The 19,123-nt window shown below is 43.8% G+C and overlaps 3 protein-coding genes across 5 annotated transcripts in view; 2 read left to right on the top strand and 1 right to left on the bottom strand.

Moving 5' to 3' along the window:
* Positions 1-1,672: 1,672 nt before the first annotated feature.
* On the top strand, positions 1,673-2,335 carry LOC109488387 (putative claudin-24). Its single transcript, XM_019792683.2, has one exon. It carries the CDS (start codon positions 1,673-1,675, stop codon positions 2,333-2,335), a length of 663 nt encoding a protein of 220 aa, XP_019648242.2.
* A 1,533-nt stretch (positions 2,336-3,868) lies between these two features.
* CLDN22 (claudin 22) lies at positions 3,869-4,532 on the top strand. Its single transcript, XM_019792732.2, is given in 2 exon segments — positions 3,869-4,228; positions 4,230-4,532. Coding segments are annotated over 2 exon segments (663 nt in total).
* A 956-nt stretch (positions 4,533-5,488) lies between these two features.
* Positions 5,489-19,123, bottom strand: part of WWC2 (WW and C2 domain containing 2) — a 210,090-nt gene continuing 196,455 nt past the window's right edge. For all 3 annotated transcript variants that reach the window (XM_034647701.1, XM_034647702.1, XM_034647703.1), the window contains 2 exons: positions 9,827-9,954; positions 5,489-8,284 (listed from right to left, as the gene is read on the bottom strand). In XM_034647701.1, coding sequence (XP_034503592.1) covers positions 8,218-8,284; positions 9,827-9,954 — 195 coding nt within the window. In that variant the 3' untranslated portion in view covers positions 5,489-8,217. The remainder of the gene's footprint in view (positions 8,285-9,826; positions 9,955-19,123) is intronic.

The following is a 19,123-nucleotide window of genomic DNA, read 5'->3' as shown; positions in this document are numbered from 1 at the left end:
CCTCATTCGGCAGCCTGTTCCAATCCATTAAAAAAATAAAAAAATAAAAAGCTTCACTGTAGTATCGAGAATCACCTCCCCGTGACGGCTAAGGATTGCTCTGAAGAGCTTTCTGCATCCTGGCTGGCTCCCGGAGGGAAAGCTCTAGCTGACCATGACCCAGCGCCCGGTGACGAGGCCCCAGACAGATCGCCAGCCCTTTCTGGACCCTCTGGTCTGTGTGCGAACCGGAGCCGTCTCTTACTTAGCACGCCGAGGACAGCAGTATACCTAAGGCAGTCTGGAACTTTGTAGAAGTTAAGAACGCCTCTTCTTTTTAACATAAAATGCTGGAAAATGCTGCAGAAAGCACCGTTCACCTAATGACTGAGGCTTATTTCAGATTCATCAGGATCGGGGTTCTGTTTTTCCCCCATCTCCTGTCGGACATCATGAAAGCTCTTCTGTGATCCTGGACTAGACTCAGCCGCTGGGATGTGATGGGCAGTGGTTCTGTTTCAGCAGCTTAGAATCTTCCGGAGCACTGGCTCCTGCGTGTCCTGTCCCACACCAGCCTGTCAGATCCCGCCTTCCGGCTGCGGGCGTGGGAGGCCCAGGGCCCCCTGCAGAGTGGGGTCGGGGGTGGGGGCCTGGCGCGGCCCTGGGACTCTGAGCATGCAGCTTCTTATCCCCTGAGAGGCCCTGTACTGTCTGAGGGATCACGTCTGCAGAAGTGTGCTCTCAAGGTGTGGCCTAAATCAAAAGAACAAACAAGATGGCGCCTCAAAGGTCAGCCCTCTTGTAGCTCTTGTTTCCACACCCACACCTTTGTCTTGGACCTGCCAGAAGTCTTCCTGCCTGGCTTGGCTTTGTCCATGTGGCTTAAATGGTGGCAAAGACAGCCCAGCTGTGAACAAAAAAAATGCCTCTCAGACACTAAGAAATCATGCTTTTACCTCAAGTCCTTAACGAGGATGGAGGAAATCTTAGAATGAAATCCAGAGCCTCCCAGGATTCTCCCCTCACTTAGCACCTCTGGCCATCAGTCTTGGGTCTTTTTCGTTTGAATGAACCCAGTGAACCAGCCTCCACCTTTCAAAGGAATCTGGGGAAACTTTCCTGCCAAGTCCCCACTGAGTGCCTGTGACACTCAGGAACTGGGGCCAAGCTCTTGTGTAGGTTAGGGAAGTCCGAGAAGAATAAAGATTATAGGGAAACAGTCTACCTTTCTTTACAAGGTCTTGTTTTGCATCCCTGAAATCTCAGATTCAGCTACTACAATGAAGTCCTGTTGCAGAAAGAGCTGGCCTTTTATCACCACTTAAAATCTAATTAATCCATATTGCAGCACAAAGATTTCTGTTGTATTTCAGGGTGAGGGGTCACAGAGCCCTCTTTGTTTATCCTTAGACTTATAATCATCAAGCATTGGGGATATAATTTTACCAAGCAAATTGGAAGGTAACAGATCAAATCCTTATCAGAAAGCCTAACTCATAGTTTTAACAGGGTCCTTCGCCCTTTACATGAAACATTATATTCGAGAAGAACAAAAACGCATTTCAGAGTTTCCAAAGAGTTAATGGCCAACGGTTATATTCCAGGCAGCATAGGACCAAGATCGTCACACTCCTGTGAACCACGGAAGACAGTGGCTCCTATAGGGGTGACCCAAGTTGTAAGGTCTGTTGGAATGGCTTTCGTCTTTAGAGCAGCAATGCAATTTGTTGGAATTTTATTATCTTTCCTGGGATGGGTTTTATGCATGGTCACAACTTATTTGCCACATTGGAAAAACCTCAACCTGGACTTAAACGAAATGGAGAACTGGACCATGGGACTCTGGCAGGCCTGTGTCATCCAAGAGGAAGTGGGGAGGCAGTGCAAGGACTTTGACTCCTTCCTGGCTTTGCCTGCCGAACTCAGGATCTCCAGGATTCTCATGTTCCTGTCGAATGGGCTGGGGCTCCTGGGCCTGCTGGTCTCCGGAGTTGGCCTGGACTGCTCAAGGATTGGAGAGACGCGGCGGGGCCTCAAGAAGGGACTGCTGATCCTGGGAGGGATTCTGTTCTGGGCAGCAGGTGTCGCGGCCCTGGCTCCAGTGTCCTGGGTCGCCTACCAGACGGTGCAGGAATTCTGGGATGAGACTGTGCCAGAGATCGTGCCCAGGTGGGAGTTTGGGGAAGCTCTCTTTCTGGGCTGGTTTGCTGGGTTTGCCCTCTTCCTGGGAGGTTGCCTGCTGACCTGTGGAGCCTGCACCCCCCAGGCTGTCCCGGCTTCGGGCCGCTATGCGGCGGCAGAAATGTTAACTCAGTGTCCGTACCAGGAAAATAGAACCACAGACCCGAGAGCATAAGACTTTGACAGGACCAAAGAGACACATCTTTCCACACCAATTGTGCTGTGGGGTCTGTCCTAGAAAGGGGTCTTTGTTATGTGACTAAATCTGTGCTGCTCACATGTTCTCATTAAATAACGACTTTTCTATTCTAGATCCCCCTGTTCCCCAAAATCTGGAGAGGTAAGAAAGAGGCAAGTCTTGTATCTAAAAGAAAATTATCATGGTAAGCATTACGTAGGTATCGGCAAAAATAACTGCATCAATCTGGTTATTTAAACCAAAATGTGGTGCATCAATCTGTTTATTTAAACCAAAATGTGGTAGTGGCTGTCCATTGTAGTGAGTATTAAGTTTTAATGGGCTAATTTTCTATTAGAAACTTTGTTTTTGTTGGTAGCTGGAAATTCCTTTAAACATCCTGCATTAGCCACAGCACGCGTTCAGCCTGTCCCGAAGTGTTATTTCCACAACAGTGACTTCGGTCTCCTTTGAGCAGAGGTGGTCTGTGTTTAGGACATTAGCGGGCACCCGTGTGATGACACTGGATGAGGCTGACGGCTTTCAGTTCTTTATGATATTCTCAGACTCAAAATACCGGCCAGTCTCGCCCTCTCGTCTCCTCCTTCAAAAGTTTCAAGTCTAAAATGACGAACAATTCCAAAACTGTTTTGTGCTTGATATCCAGATACTGACAGTTCCCACTTGCCCTAATAAAAACTTTCCTTTGTTCCATTAAAAATGATCAGCACGGGGATATTTACTTTAGTGGTGAACTGGCAGAGATGTTCATTCCGACCTACGAAGTCCTATTGCTTAACTTTCCCACAGCATAGAAAGCACATGTCAGCAAAGAGAACAGAAAGCTGCACGCACAGGTGCACAGATGTGACAGGAAAGCAGGGAGTAAGTAGACTTGGCATTTAGGGCTCAGATGGTTTCATGGGTTATGTGTTGCAGGCAGCTCAAGGGTCTTCAAAAAACAGACCCGATTGAAGGTCTAGAGAGATTTCTGATAAGATCTATTTATTTGGTTAAGAAATATTTTTCTCTTAAAAAGGGGCCACAGTCAGTATTACCACGACACACATACTGAAATCTGAGACTGATAACAGATGGCAGTGTGACAGGTGCAATTAGTAAGACAGACAGACAGAAAGCCTTAGAGCTGAATCCAAACTGCCGATGGACCATTTTGCATTTAGACTTCTTAATTCTTCGGCTTGTTAGAAAGATTGGGAACCACCTGGAAGCCATTTGTATGTTAACAATGAAAGGAAGGTTAGTACTGCTTACTGTGATTTCAGAGACACACTGCGACCACAGTCAGCCCCGAGGACGCGAGCATGGCGCTTGGCCACACCTTGGCAGACTTATTTCCCTGTCCTTTCCTGAGAGCCAGTCAACACAGAATCAAACAATAGCCACTCTGGCAAGAATCCTCTACACACAATGAAGAAATATTTCCGAGCTCTGAAGTGACAGCATAAGGTGTCACACTTCCCTGCACGCCCGTCGAAAGGCAGGAGTCCGCTTGGCTCAGGCTTGGTGATGGCTTTAGTATTTCGAAGTGTGGCACAAGTAGCTGGAATCTCACTGTCTTTGCTGGGATGGGTGTTAGCCTGTCTTACGAACTACCTGCCACATTGGAAAAACCTCAATCTGGACTTAAATGAAATGGAGAACTGGACCATGGGACTCTGGCAGGCCTGTGTCATCCAAGAGGAGGTCGGGGTGCAGTGCAAGGACTTTGACTCCTTCCTGGCTTTGCCTGCCGAACTCAGGATCTCCAGGATTCTCATGTTCCTGTCGAACGGGCTGGGGCTCCTGGGCCTGCTGGTCTCCGGAGTTGGCCTGGACTGCTCAAGGATTGGAGAGACGCGGCGGGGCCTCAAGAAGGGACTGCTGATCCTTGGGAGGGATTCTGTTCTGGGCAGCAGGTGTCGCGGCCCTGGCTCCAGTGTCCTGGGTCGCCTACCAGACGGTGCAGGAATTCTGGGATGAGACCGTGCCAGAGATCGTGCCCAGGTGGGAGTTTGGGGAAGCCCTCTTTCTGGGCTGGTTTGCTGGGTTTTTCCTCCTCCTGGGAGGTTGCCTGCTGACCTGTGGAGCCTGCACCCCCCAGGCTGCCCCGGCTTCGGGCGACTATGCGGCGGCAGAAACTCAGTATCACCGTCAGCACCGGGAGATGAACAAAGCCCATCTGAAAACCTAAGCCAGAAAGCAGCGGGGGCGTCCACTCTTCCAGAGATGCCCACTCCTCTCTGGATTTGGTAGGATTTCCTGCTTCAGAGCCACCCATTCACTGTGCTTTAAATTTTCTGAAATGCATTCCCCCCCACCCCGTGGCTATTCGCTTCTTAAATTGTAATTTCCTTCTAAGACAGCAAAACACTTTTATCTTCTATTCTGAGACCAAACCACTCAAGACTTAATAGTAATCATACTCATTACTGTGAATGAGTTTTCTCAATTTTAAAATAGATTCAGTGATTGCACAGAGCTGGTAAATAAAACATTATATTAGTGCTTACATATCTCTGAAGGTGTTATTCATAGAGATGGATTATTCTGGCAACTGGGAATGTTACTGCTGATCACTTACTGCTTTCACGTGTGTAAGATCACCTATTATATTGAACCTAAAGTCTTGCTGCATATTTCCTGAGAATGGACATAAGATTAGACTAAAAAATCGCTGGTTCTTTGAAAGCTTGAGAGGAGAGAGACGTGGGACACATCACCTCCTTTGTAATGGGACACCTCAGGGTCTCAGTGGAGCCTTTTCCAAAAGCCAGCCACCTTCCTTCATGCCTTCCTCACCTGGGCAGGAGCGGAGGGTGGCAATCTGCTGTTTGGGGAGATTCACGAAGCAGCCACAGGGGGCGCTGCAGTTCAAGGGCAGGTGTGGGGCAGCTCCTGGGACCCACCAGAGCACAAGACCGGGGCTGGGTTCACCTTGGAGACCCCTTCTTTTACTTGCATGATGAAAATATGCTGTTTCTTTCTATCAGCAATACATATCGCCCAACCAAGAACCATTCCAGCAAACGACTGGCTTGGGAAGTTCCTCATGATGCATTTGATATTGGCTCGGCACATGGCTCAAGTGAAATCTTATGTGCACCCATCAGGGAAACTGACTGAACAGTAAACGACACCGAAATTAAGTATGAGGCCATATGCATCTTTGTTTAAAGAAAAACAAAAAGCACTAAACTTTTCTCCACCCACAAACACAGGAAACGTGCAGAAACCAAAGTTAATCTATGTGATGTATTTGCATACTTTTACAGACGAGACAATTAAAACAGAAACATATTCAGAATTTAACCTGATTAAATATTTAGTTCAGTCCTGAGCTTTTGATATTTAATACAATATAGATAAAGTAATAGCAAAAAAAAAAAGATCTTAAATTTGATTTGAATGCTACAGAGATTCAGCTAAACTTTGTTCATTTGGCTAGCAATAGTTTTTTTTGTACCTGTAACTTAGATTCTGATATACAAAATTATAATAACATACTGATAATTCAAACTTGAGAACTAAATATTACATTCTTTTTACCCTGTGCAGAATAAATTCTACCTTTAAAAATAGTATTTATAATATTAAAATTCATAGTGTTCATATGGTTTTGTGATCAAGTTATTAAAATGTTTTGCCGCTGTGACTCATTTGGGTTAGTACAAATATGACAGAATTGTTAAAAGCTGCCTGTAAATACATAACACTATTGCTGAGTTTTAAAGTGTGGAAAAGGATTATAGTAAAATAAGTTTGTTTCTCATATTAGAAATGAGCACATTTTGTAAAATAAAAACAAAAGCATCTTGGTCACAACTGTTAACTACCAGCCTGAGACAGATTTCATTCTTTTACACTTGTCTGGAACTTTCTGTATTGCAAAAAGTTAACAGTGAATCTGATGAAGATTTATAAAGGTGTAGGTATTCCAATATAGCCTCCTCTATGTCAAACATTTAAAGATGGCCAGAACCGAACTATATATTAAACAGAACATAAATAAGACCGTAAATAAATAAATGAAGAAAATAAAATCGTACGGTACAACTACACATAATTCTATAAACATTTTCACGGTCAAACTACGAAGCTGAAAACAGCTGACCTTCATTTAGCTCTACATTAAATAAACCTCCGTCTTTCACATTTGACCTTGACAAGGATGAATGGTATTCTCTTTCTAGTTCTCCTTAGTCATCTGATAGAATGAACCGTGCAGCCTTGAAGGACTGTGTGCAGTCAATTCACAAGGCTGGTTTTTGTTCAAAGTCGTGTCACATCCAGTTACAGCTTCAAAGACATTTAGATATAAGTGGTGGGACAACTGAGGAAAAAATAATTAAAGTTCTAGGCTCAGAAATTGCTTCATTTGAATTTTGATTCTAATAAAATGAACTTCCCAAAATATGTATAATTACTTTCAAGAAACTAAAAATTCTTGCCGGGGATTCTATCTTAGAAATAGAACTTATCATTTTTTTTTTAAGGGGTCCATTCCTTTAAGATGATTTTTGCATTTCTAAAAAAAAAAAAAGAATTTAGTTTGTTACAGAAGTTGGCTAACCAGAAACTGCCTCTTCCACTATAACTGACTGAATGATAAGTAGGATTTAAATGCATAAATACTCAATATTTTAAAAGCCTTTATGCTGTCAGAGCGACACGGCAGATTTCTTTCTTGTAAGCCGTGCCTGGGCTGGGGAGCGGGGAGACACTTGAGTCCGTTCCTCTCTCTGCATTAGTTCATCTAGAATTGTTTTCTGAAACACATGCCTTGGCCTGTACTTCAAATTGATAGTCTCCCCAGGCACACTCTTTTCTTGGCCTCCTTACCACAAATTACAGAGAGGAGCTCCGAAAAATGAGAGCTGCAAAATAATTTCTAGTGAACGTGAGAAATCTGTTTAATAAAGTTTTTTCTAAAAAATTTTTTGGCAACTTCAATTCAATCAGGATTCCTGTTTCCCCAAAGGAGCGCTCATACGTTTCCCTCCACAAGGCTGGCGCTGTGTCCTTAGAGGGCCGGTGGCCGCGGTCTCGTCCCGGGCTCTGTCCTCACACCGCGGACAGAAGCTCAGTGGCATGTGCCGGAACCCTCCTTGGAACACGTCCGCAAATCCCGGTCGTGCTGGAGGCAGCAGGTGCTCGCTGACGAGCTGACCTGAGTGTGGTTAGGGTACCTGGCTTTCTCCTTTCCTCTCCCTACCCTTTCTGTGACAGATCACAAGGTCTTCACCGTAGCTAGGAGCACCGCCCCTGTGGCCTGAGATTCTCACTCAGCATCCTGTTTTCTTTAGACTAAAAGAAAAGGACAAAAAGGAAGTCGTTTTAAGGAAACAAGTGCAGCAACACAGGTGACGGGGTGAGCGTGACACCTGTTCCGAATGGACGTGGAGCTGGACTCCCATTCGCCTTCAAACTCAAAGAGCTGCCCCCTGGTACAAAGATACCACGTGGGCTGCTGCCATCCTCACGGTCTGCCCATGAGACAATGAAGGAAAAGCCAAGATCGCCTTCCGCTAAACCGAGTTACTTCTCAACAGCTGGTTCCACAGGCGATACACTGGGCGCTTCCTCTATTCCAACACACAGCCTACTGGCAATACGTATGTACTGGACGACATCTGTGTACCAGATTATTCCATTTTGGTTATCTGATTTTTTTCTTCTTTTTTTAAACATACAAGAATTACATTCAAGGTACTTTACAAATTAACATGTTGAAAATCTGATGTGAAATGAAAGCTCTTTAAGGGTTGACAGTTACGTTACAAAAAGAACCCCCCCCAAAAAACCCCAAAACAAATGTTCAGTCTTGTACCCGCCCTAAGAAGCGATCAGGTGACAGAATAATTGCCTGAGGGGTGTAATCATACATCATCAGCTGGCAGGGACGGGATGCTTATCTTCGCTCTGGTGAAGTAGGCAATCTTCTCCCTAGAGTCAGGGGTGAGAGATAAACCGGCTTGAATAGGCCGTTGAAAATACTCAGTGACCGCTAACAGTAGTCCCAAGAACTCCCACGTAGTGTCTGCAAGCCTGCATAGGAGACCTTCTCCTGAGGCAGAACTCCATCAAACCGAGATCGTCTTTCCCCTTCACGGGAGGCTATCACGGAGCACGGCAGCTCTGGCTTACGGTGAATCACCCACAGGCCAAGGCAGTCAGTTCCTGGATTTCCAGGGTCAGACACTTTTTAAACCACCAGGGGGTCAGTTATGAGTGCGTCTAAGCCAGGCAGGAGAGGGGCAAGAAGTCCAAAGTCCTAGGGAACTTCTCAGGGACTTCTCAGGAAAGTACATGATGCCCGGAAAATTCTCTAAAGTCAGTACCATGCTCAGGTAAGGGACACTTGCGGAGTGACCCCATGACTCCCAGTGAGGGGGAAAGAAGGAACGCGACTGTAGTAAAGGCAAATCTGTCCCGCATCCTGAAGCAGGCATAAGGAGGAACAGCCCGAAAGGGAGACGCTGAGAAAGAGCCAGCAAAATGGTTTCAGAGGTTAGGAGAGTATAAAAAAAAAATAATAGTAAGGTTTTAGGATTGTACAGTTCCAAAGACAGGAGCAATATACCCGCTTTTGTGCAAACTCTTCACATCATACATAGGACCCCATCAACACTCGGAGGGTGTGTGATGTTAAGCAGGGCACTTGGTGGCGATAAAAAATAGAACAACAACAACAAAAAAGAATAAAGCACCGGTCTTCCTTTGAGAAACTGAGAGTCTATGTAGATGGTGGAGGAAGTGTGGGGTCAAGAAGCAAGGGCTGAGGTGGAGAAGCTCCAAAGACAAGGACAGGAGAGAGAAGAAAGGGAGAGGGGCAGAACCGGGGGGACCGGGACAAGAGTTCCCTTTGGTTTGCGTCCTGACAGGCAAGGGAGTGTGCTCACGATGACATGAACGCCTGAAGGAGAACAGGGACCGTCGCTCGCTGCTAGTGGGTTTCTCTGGCTCAGGCCGGGGGTTCACATCCCTGAACCAGTGGCCACTTTTGACTCCTGATTTCGAACTTCCCTTGACAAATCAGAGGGCCAGGGGACACGGGGCCCCTGATTCCAGGTGAAACAAGCAGGTGGGGGGGGTGGCCCCAGTGCTGGTGGCAGGGCGCTGCAGACGCCCCGGGGAGGATCCCCGACACGGCACTGCTTGGGGCCTAGGAGGGGCCCAAGGAACATCTGTTGAATGAGTGAACAACAGAAGCCTAGAAGATCTATGCCTTCCTGTACTTTCTCAGTGAGATGTACCAACTGCCTCTAAGAGCGGGGGCGGGGGGGCACCCCGAGTTCTTGGGAGCCAGACTTGAATCGGGTCAGGGCCGCTGCCAGGGGAGTCTGTAACCTCAGGAAGGAGCACACGGAGGCATATACGTTCACAGCGGCAGGAGAGGATTTGGGCTCTCATTTGCTAGTGCGAACTTCCAGCATTAATTCAGACGCGCGAGGACAAGCCTTAAGTGTGGCGGGCCGGGCACTTTACCTGAAGGACTGCACCTGCCGTGGCACCTTCCGGCTCTGCTCCCGGAGGCGGCACACGTCCTTGGAGGCTTGCCTCATCAGTTTCTCCGCATTCAAACCCTGCTTCTGCTCTTCTTCTGACTGTTCGGCCTGGCAAAGGAAAAAAACCCACAAAACCCCACAGAACACTAATTAAAAAGTTCTGAAGACGTGCTGTAAGGCTTGAGAGCCTGGGCACTGAGCCGGAGAACAACGTGGGCAGCGATGGGGGTGGTGACGGTGTCCCCTCTCACCAGCAGGGGGCGACACTCGCGCGCCGCTCTCACGCGGCGGTAGCGCAGCGGCTAATGGCCGCAAGTTTATTTCATGGCATTTCAAGGATCTTACTACATGGGTAATATGTGATCATTTTATTGCGTCTGGAAAACCTAAGAACTCTCAAAAAAGAAATGAAAAACTACTTACAGCACTGTGACCAAGAAATATCTAACACTTTAACCTCTTACTCATCTTTTCAAACCTTTTTCTATCTTACCCTAATTTTAAGTCTGTTGAAGTAGAATTTACATAGCAGGTTAGCTTCTTTTACTTAGTAATTTAAGAGCCTTCCATGTGTTTCCATGGCTTGATTGCTCATTTCTTTTTAGCGCTGAATAACAGCCCATTGTTTATGAGTACCACGGCACAAGTACCATCACTCACTAAAGGATATCTTGGCTGCTCCCAAGTCTTAGCAATTATAAAGAAAGATGCAGTAACTTCCATGTCCGTAACTTTTCAACTCCTTTGGGTCAATACCAACAAGGGGGACTCCTGGATCATATGGCAAGGACATGTTTATTTACTTTTGTAAGAAAACGTTAACCTGCACCTTACACTACATGTCAATTACATCTCAATAAAGCTGGGGGAACAAAAAGAATTGAAGAAAAAAAAAAAGCCACAGTGTCTTCAAAGTGGCTGTACTATTTCGCATCCCCACCAGCAATGAACAAGAGCTCCTACAGCACATTTGCTGTTCATTGTCTTACTGTTGAGTTTTAAGAGTTCTTTGTATATTTTGGATAACAGTCCTTTATCAACAGTTCTTTACAGATCTGTATTTAGGCCTACAATCTATTTTTAGTTAATTTTTGCTAAGTGTGTAAAGCCTGTGCCTAGATTTTTTTTTTTTTTTTTTTTTGGCATGTGGATGACCAGTTGTTCCATTTGCTGAAAAGACTCTATTGTTCCATTGTATTGCTTTCACTCCTCTGTCAAAAGTCAGTTGACTCTATCTATATTTATATGGGTCTGTTTCTCGGCTATGATGCTCCATTCATCTATTTATCTGTTCTTTCATCAATACCACACTGTCCTGATTACTGTTGCTTTATAGTAAGTCCTGATGTTGGGTAGTGTCAGTCCTCCAACTCTGTCTCCTTCCATATTGTGTTGGCTACCATCTGTCTTTTGTCTCTCCATGTAAACTTCAGAACCAGTTTGTCTATATCCACAAAATAATTTGCTGGGGTTCTGATTGGGATTGCATTAAATCTACAGGTCAACTAACTTTTTTTTTTTAAGTAGGTTCTATGCCCAGTGGAGAGCTTGAATGCATGATCCTGAAATCAAGACCTGAGCTGAGATCTAGAGTTGGATGCTTAACCAACCGAGCCAGCCAGGCACCCCAGGAAAAACTAACATCTTGACAATATTAAGTCTTCCTAACCATGAGCATGGACTATCTGTTAATTTAGTTCTTTGATTTCATCCAACAGGTTTTGTATTTTTCCTCATTTAGGTCTTATACATATTTTGTTAGATCTATAACGATTTCATTTTGGGGGGTGCTAATTGTACGGTGTTTTTAATTTCAAATTCCACTTGTTCCTATAGAATGAAATATAGAAAAGCAATTGACTTTTTATATTAACCGTGTATCCTGCAACCTTGCTACTGATTTCCTGTTTTCAATGTCACTGATTTCTACTCTAATTTTTATTTCTTTTCTTCTGATTGCTTTGGATTTAATTTACTCTTCTTTTTCTAATTTCCTAAGGCAGAAGCTTAGATTATTGGCTCTAAATCTTCTTTTTCAGTATATACATTCACCAATTATAAATTTCCCTCTACACATTGCTTTTGCTGCATCCCACAAAGTTTGATAAATTGGCTTTTAATTTTCATTTAGTTCAAAGTATGTTTTCTCTTTGAGATTCCTTTTTCTGACCCATGTGTTATTTAAAAATGTGTTGTAAGGTCTCCAAGAACTTTGGGATTTTCCAGCGATCTTTCTGTTATTGATTTCTAGTTTTATTCCATTGTGGTCTGAAAGTAGGCACTACATGATTTGTATTCTTTTATATTTTTAAGTTGTATTTTATGGCACAAAACATGTTCTCTCTTGGTGAATGTTCCATGTGAGCTTGAGGAGAATGTGAATTCTGCTGTTGTTGGATGAAGTAGTCTGTGGATGTCAATTGTATCTAGTTCATTAACAGTGTGGTTGAATTCAACTGTGTCCTTGCTGATGTTCTGCCTTTGGGATCTGTCCATTTCTGACAAAGGGGTGTTCAAGTCTCCAACTGTAAGAGTGGATCTATCTATTTCTCCTTGCAGATGTATGTATCAGTTTTTGCCTCACAATTCTGATGTTGTGTTGTTAGGTGCATACACATTATGGACTGTTATCTCTTCTTGGAAAACTGATTCCTTTATCATTATGTAGTGTCCTTCTTTATATCTGAGAACTTTTCATGTCAGCCATCACCCCTGTGTCAGATTAATATAGCTACTTCGTTTTGATTAGTGTTAGCATGGTATATTTTTCTCTATCCCTTTACTTTTAGTCTATATTTGTTTTATATGTAAAATGGGTTTCTTGTAGGCAACATATAGTCGGGTCTTGCCATTTATTCAACTCTGACAATCTCTTTGAATTGGCAAAGTCAGATCATTAATGTTTAAAGTGATTATTGAGGGGCACCTGGCTGGCTCCATCAGTAGAGCATGGGACTCTTGACCTTGGGGTTGCGAGTCTGAGCCCCATGTTGGGTGCAGAGATTACTTAAAGTCTTTAAAAAAAATTAAAGTGATTATTGATATGGCTGGATTGATATCTACCATATTTATTATTGTTTTCTTGTCATTGCCCCTGTACTTTGTTTCTGTTTTTGCCTTCTACTCTTTTGCTGCCTTTTGTGGTTTTAACTGAGCATCCTATATTACCATTTTCTCTCCCTTCTTAGTGTATCAATTATACTTCTTTTTAAAACATTTTAAAAGTGGTTCTCCAATATTTTGCAATATGCAAAACACTAGAGTACTGTATGGGTAGTGCACGTACCATATAATAAAATATTACTAATATCTCCATTGTCCCTTGTATCATTGCTGTCATTCATTTCACTTACACACAAGCATATACATGTCAAATACATTGTTGCTATTATTATTCCGAACTGTTATGTTAGATTAAGAATAAGAAAAGTAAAAGTTTTAACTTTACTGTCACTAATTCCTTCTTCAACGCTCTTCCTTTCTTTATATAGATCTGGCCTATACTATTTCTGGCCTATACTGTTTCTGGCCTATACTATTTTCCTACTCTCTGAAGAGCTTCTGTTAACATTTCTTGCTAGGCAGGTCTACTGACAACAAATTTTCTCAATTTTCATTTGTCTGAGAAAGTACTTCTTTCAGTTCTGAAGGATAATTTTGTAGGATATAGAATTCTCAGTTGGTGGTTTGTTTTTACTCTCAAAATAAATATTTCACTCTACTCTCCTAGCTTACATGGCTTTGGAGAAGTCAGATGTAATTCTTATCTTTGCTCCTGTAGAAGTTACTTTGGCTTCCTTCAGGGTTTTTCCTGTATCTTTGATTTTCTGCAGTTTGAATGTGATATGCCTAGGTATAGGGGTTTTTGGTTTGTTTGCTTTGCGTTTATCCTGCATGGTGTTCTCTGAGCTTCCTGGACCTATAGTTTCATGTCTGATGCTAATCTGGAGAACTTCTCAATCATTATTGCTTTAAATATTTCTTCTGTTTTTCTCTTTCTTGTGCCGGTGTTCCCATTATGCCTAAGTTACACCTTTTGTAGTTTTCCCACAGCTCTTAGATATCCTGTTCCTTCTCCTCCCCCGCCCCTGGTCTTTTTTCTCTTTTTCAGTTTTGAAAGTTCCTATGGATATTTCCTCAAGTTCAGAGATTCTTTCTTCAGTCATATCTCTTCTGCTGACAAGCCCACCAAAGGTGTTCTTCAATTATTTTAGTGTTTTTGATGTCTAGTATTTCTTTTTGATTCTTAGAATTTCCTTTTTCTTTCAGCTTATAATGACCATCTATTCTTATATCTTGTCTACTTCTCCCATTAGAGCCCTTAGTGCCTTAATTATAGTTGTTTTAAATTCCTGGTCTCCTAATTCCAACATTCCTGCTATGTCTACATCTGATTCCGATGCTTTTTCTGTCTTTTCAAACTGGGTCGTTTTTTTGTCTTTCAGTATGCCTGGTGATTTTACATGGAAGGCCAGACAGACATTATGTACCAGGTGAATGGAACTCTGTATGCAGGTCTTCAGTAATGAAGCGGGGGTGTGGGGGACAGGAAGTCTTCTATAGTCTTATGATTAGGTCTCAGTCTTTTGGGGAGCCTGTGCCCCCAACTGAGAACTTCACAAGTGCTTCTCAGCTCCCCCAACCACCCCTTAGGTGAGACAGGGTGGCTGGAGTGGGGTATTTATCTTCCCCCAAGTTGGTTAGGTTCTCACAAAACCTTGTAGATTGGACTCTAGTAAACCAGTTGGTCCTGAGGACAGCTCTCACTAACAGAATGCTCTGGCTATTTCAGAATGGCCACTTTTTTCTTCTCCCTCCTGGAAGCACAGGAGATTTTCTTTTCTGAGATTCACTAACAGAACCTAGGAGAGCTCCTAGATGGGAATTCACATAAGCATGGGGGCGTCCCATGGACGGTCCCCTGGAGTTTTTAACTCTTAGGCTTGTCTCCATGGAGCTTCCAGGATTCATCAATTATAGTTTAGGTTCTCCTAGTTTCCACTCTGGAGAGTTGTCATTTTCTGTGCTGCCTGTCTCTCCAATTTTGGGGGCAATGTTTTGACCCATGACCTATTTTCCTGACAGATCTAAGAAGAGTTGTTGATTTTTCAATTTGTTCATCTTCTGTCCTTATTGTCAGGGCAGAGTAGTGATTTCCTTATAGGCCAGACCAGGAAATGGAAGTCCCTAACTTTTTAACAGTTTAATAACATCTTAATAGCTATAGCATAACTATTTAATTAACCTTCTGGAATAACATATTTAAATTATTTCCACATTGCAATGTTCATTCAAGTGGGAGTTAGCATTTAAACATCTAGATAAATGTACATTTGGTTACATTAGATTTAGAGGGGATGAAAGCAGGCATGTCCCGTGTATTTTGAAAACTATCCAAAATAAGAGTACCTCTGCATGCGTCTGTATCTACGTCTATACCCACACAGAATTCTGCATTTATATTACCCCACAATCAGGGAGAAAATAATCACAATTTTGTTTAATTTGACTTAGAGCTTAAAAACACATCACCTAAAAGGACAATTCCTTAGTTACATAAGTAAACTGTGAAATAGGAAATGAGGCTTAGGTATAAATGTGCTATTTGTTACTCCTTGTCCCCTCATATTACGTGACTCATCCATTACAAGGAAGCCGACCTCCACAACGGCACTGACTCCCACTAGCAGGTAAAGCTAAGAGGCTGCCTGGTTGTTAATTTAGGGTTTTGGCTCACGGTTCACCCTGGGGTCTGAGCTGTTTACACAGGTCCATAAGCTTCAGAAGGGTGGGGACTACGTGTGTTTAACATAATTTCTAGAGGTTCAAGTGCGCAATAAAGATTTCCAAGCCAGTGGTTTGTTTTTGAAAAGTGCCACTATTTGCAGAAGCTGCTTGTGATGTTGTGTTATACAATGAATTATTTTAAATCAAATGGCTGGAGACTTCACACTACATACACACTTAATGAAAGGAAATGTCATCTAGAAGCAGTCTTGTCAATGCATACTTAAAAACAGCAGTTATCCTCACCTGACAGAAACAGAAATCTAACTTAAGTTACTTTGAGTTTTGGGAAAGAGTGAGATCTTATAAATATGTGAATTGGCTTCTGGCATTTGTTTGGGAAGCTTTAAGAAAAGGAATTCTAAACAGAATTTTTGGTGGTGATACAGGGTAGCTTCTCTCTTCACTCTCCCTCCTAATCCTCTCCAGGGTGTTGGGGAAACCGAGCTAGCCACGCAAGCTCTAGGAAGCTCCCTTGTGCTGGATGCAACCACACCACTGCTCTAACTCCAACAGAAACCACTGTCCCTTTCATCCTTTACAAGATGCACTGTGACTTGGTTTATTCAAATCTGTGTCTTGGGCTCTGTTTGGCACATTTCCTAAGTATCAGCCATTTGCACAATGAGACACCCGTGGGCAGCACAGGAACCGGAGAGTCTTTTCAAGGCACCCTTACCCTGCCCCCCTTTTGGAAGTGGCTTGAGGGTGGGGCCTTGCCTGCCCTCCTTGGGGCCAGACGCCCCAGTGCCTCCACACACCTGCACACAGTGGGGGTGCAGTGGACACAGGNCAATAAAGATTTCCAAGCCAGTGGTTTGTTTTTGAAAAGTGCCACTATTTGCAGAAGCTGCTTGTGATGTTGTGTTATACAATGAATTATTTTAAATCAAATGGCTGGAGACTTCACACTACATACACACTTAATGAAAGGAAATGTCATCTAGAAGCAGTCTTGTCAATGCATACTTAAAAACAGCAGTTATCCTCACCTGACAGAAACAGAAATCTAACTTAAGTTACTTTGAGTTTTGGGAAAGAGTGAGATCTTATAAATATGTGAATTGGCTTCTGGCATTTGTTTGGGAAGCTTTAAGAAAAGGAATTCTAAACAGAATTTTTGGTGGTGATACAGGGTAGCTTCTCTCTTCACTCTCCCTCCTAATCCTCTCCAGGGTGTTGGGGAAACCGAGCTAGCCACGCAAGCTCTAGGAAGCTCCCTTGTGCTGGATGCAACCACACCACTGCTCTAACTCCAACAGAAACCACTGTCCCTTTCATCCTTTACAAGATGCACTGTGACTTGGTTTATTCAAATCTGTGTCTTGGGCTCTGTTTGGCACATTTCCTAAGTATCAGCCATTTGCACAATGAGACACCCGTGGGCAGCACAGGAACCGGAGAGTCTTTTCAAGGCACCCTTACCCTGCCCCCCTTTTGGAAGTGGCTTGAGGGTGGGGCCTTGCCTGCCCTCCTTGGGGCCAGACGCCCCAGTGCCTCCACACACCTGCACACAGTGGGGGTGCAGTGGACACAGGCTGAAGGAACGAGTGTCAGTCTGTGGGAAAAACAGGTGTGTAGATGACGATCTTTTTATGATTAACATGCTTCGGTAACTCGCAAAAGATTTAGAACCGCCTTGGGTCCTTTCTGATGGTGACTGACTACCAACAAAGCTCTCCAGAAGGCCAGAAAATAAAAACCGATGGATTTAGATTCGGATTCGAGCAAACACCTGGACTTCTTTAACTTGAAAGGTGTTCAAAAGACAAATAATTTAGTGAACAAAACCACTTGCTACTCAAATAACAGATGGGTGTAGAAAGAGGCCTTTCAAGGAGAAAAACTGGACATAACAGAAAAAGGGCACTGGTATGAGCAGGCATCTACAGAATAAACACAAATGGCAAGTAAATATGTCTTATCAAAGTGACACCATTCTCATCTACCAGACTCAACATTTAAGGGACTGAGAGTCCAAGGGACAGCAGGGTGTATGTCCCAATGCTTGAGCCTCCAGAGGTGAGAGGACTGTGCTAGCACTGCCCAGGAGGAAGCATCTGGAGGCACATCTGGCCCCCCCCAAGGGAGGGGAGTTAGGGGCCAGTGAGACTCAGCTCATCTGGGGGGTCCCCGCCCTGAGCACTGCTCAGCCTCTCTCCCCATGGCCTCGCAAGTGCTGTGCTCCAATAACACACTATGAAATGTAGCCCTGCTTAGTGGGGGACACTGGTCACGGTGGTGGCAGCTGGAGCTGTGGAGGAAATGGTTGGGAAAATTCAGAATGTTGGTGTTTGGTGGTAGCTTAGAGCAAAGTCTTACAAGGCAGTGATCAACACAGGCCAGAAGTCAGCATTGGCACAAAGAGAGGGAAGAAAAAACAGCTTTGCTATGAGTGGTCACCTGCCGCCTACAATCTTAATTGACTGGACAATCCCATCGTTGAGATCCTTCTGGACTTGAAAAAGCCAAGTCTTTCTGTTATTCACTTAAGCAGTTATAAACTTTGGAAGGAGAGAAGATGGTGCCGGCAAAAGGGGATTAGAAGGATCTTGTCTTCCCACATGCACCCACTGCTTCGGACTGTCAAGGCCAGGAAGGGAAAGAACAAGGTTTCAGCCTTATTAGACATGACAGGGACAAGATCTTTGCCTGCTGGTTCACAGCCAAACTGACAGGACCCGCAAGTCTACTACCAGGCATTTACGCTTCGGAAACACTACTGAATCCGGAATGGTGTCCCAAAATGTACTGGAATTCTCATTTTCACACTGTCTAATAATGAAAAATTTGGGACATTGTCATTAGAATAAATAAATAATTATGATAAGTGTAGACAGGTGAATGCCTTAAAAATAGTGAATTACAGGGGCGCCTGGGTGGCACAGCGGTTAAGCATCTGCCTTTGGCTCAGGGCATGATCCCCGCGTTATGAGATCGAGCCCCACATCAGGCTCCTCCGCTATGAGCCTGCTTCTTCCTCTCCCACTCCCCCTGCTTGTGTTCCCTCTCTCACTAGCTGTCTCTATCTCTGTCGAATAAATAAATAAAATCTTTAAAAAAAATAATGAATTACAGCAACATTTACTAAAATGGAAAGCTGTTCTTCATACAAGAACACAGAATTAAGTGGGGGGAAGGAAACCACGTTTCACGACAATTCGTCTTCATGATCCTATTTTTGTGTAACCCTTCCAAATAACACTAACACACACAGACAGCATAAGAAAGAGCTAGAAGGACAAATGCCAAGGGGAACGGGACTTCAAGGAGGCATCGCTGCTTTTTGCTTTACACAGTTCTGTATTATTTGGATTTGAACAATAAGCATATGTTAATTTCTTAACATAAAGGTTAATTTTTTAACCTTAAAAAATTTTTTTTTAAAGATTTTATTTTTATTTATTCGACAGAGAGAGAGACAGCCAGCGAGAGAGGGAACACAAGCAGGGGGAGTGGGAGAGGAAGAAGCAGGCTCATAGCAGAAGAG

This window comes from Ailuropoda melanoleuca, chromosome 18, assembly GCF_002007445.2.
Source record: "Ailuropoda melanoleuca isolate Jingjing chromosome 18, ASM200744v2, whole genome shotgun sequence".
Taxonomy (NCBI): Eukaryota; Metazoa; Chordata; class Mammalia; order Carnivora; family Ursidae; genus Ailuropoda; species Ailuropoda melanoleuca.
This window is presented reverse-complemented; position numbering and strand designations above follow the sequence as displayed.

Excerpts from the sequence above, each read along its gene's own strand:
- LOC109488387 (XM_019792683.2), top strand. The coding sequence starts at position 1,673 with ATGGCTTTCGTCTTTAGAGCAGCAATGCAATTTGTTGGAATTTTATTA.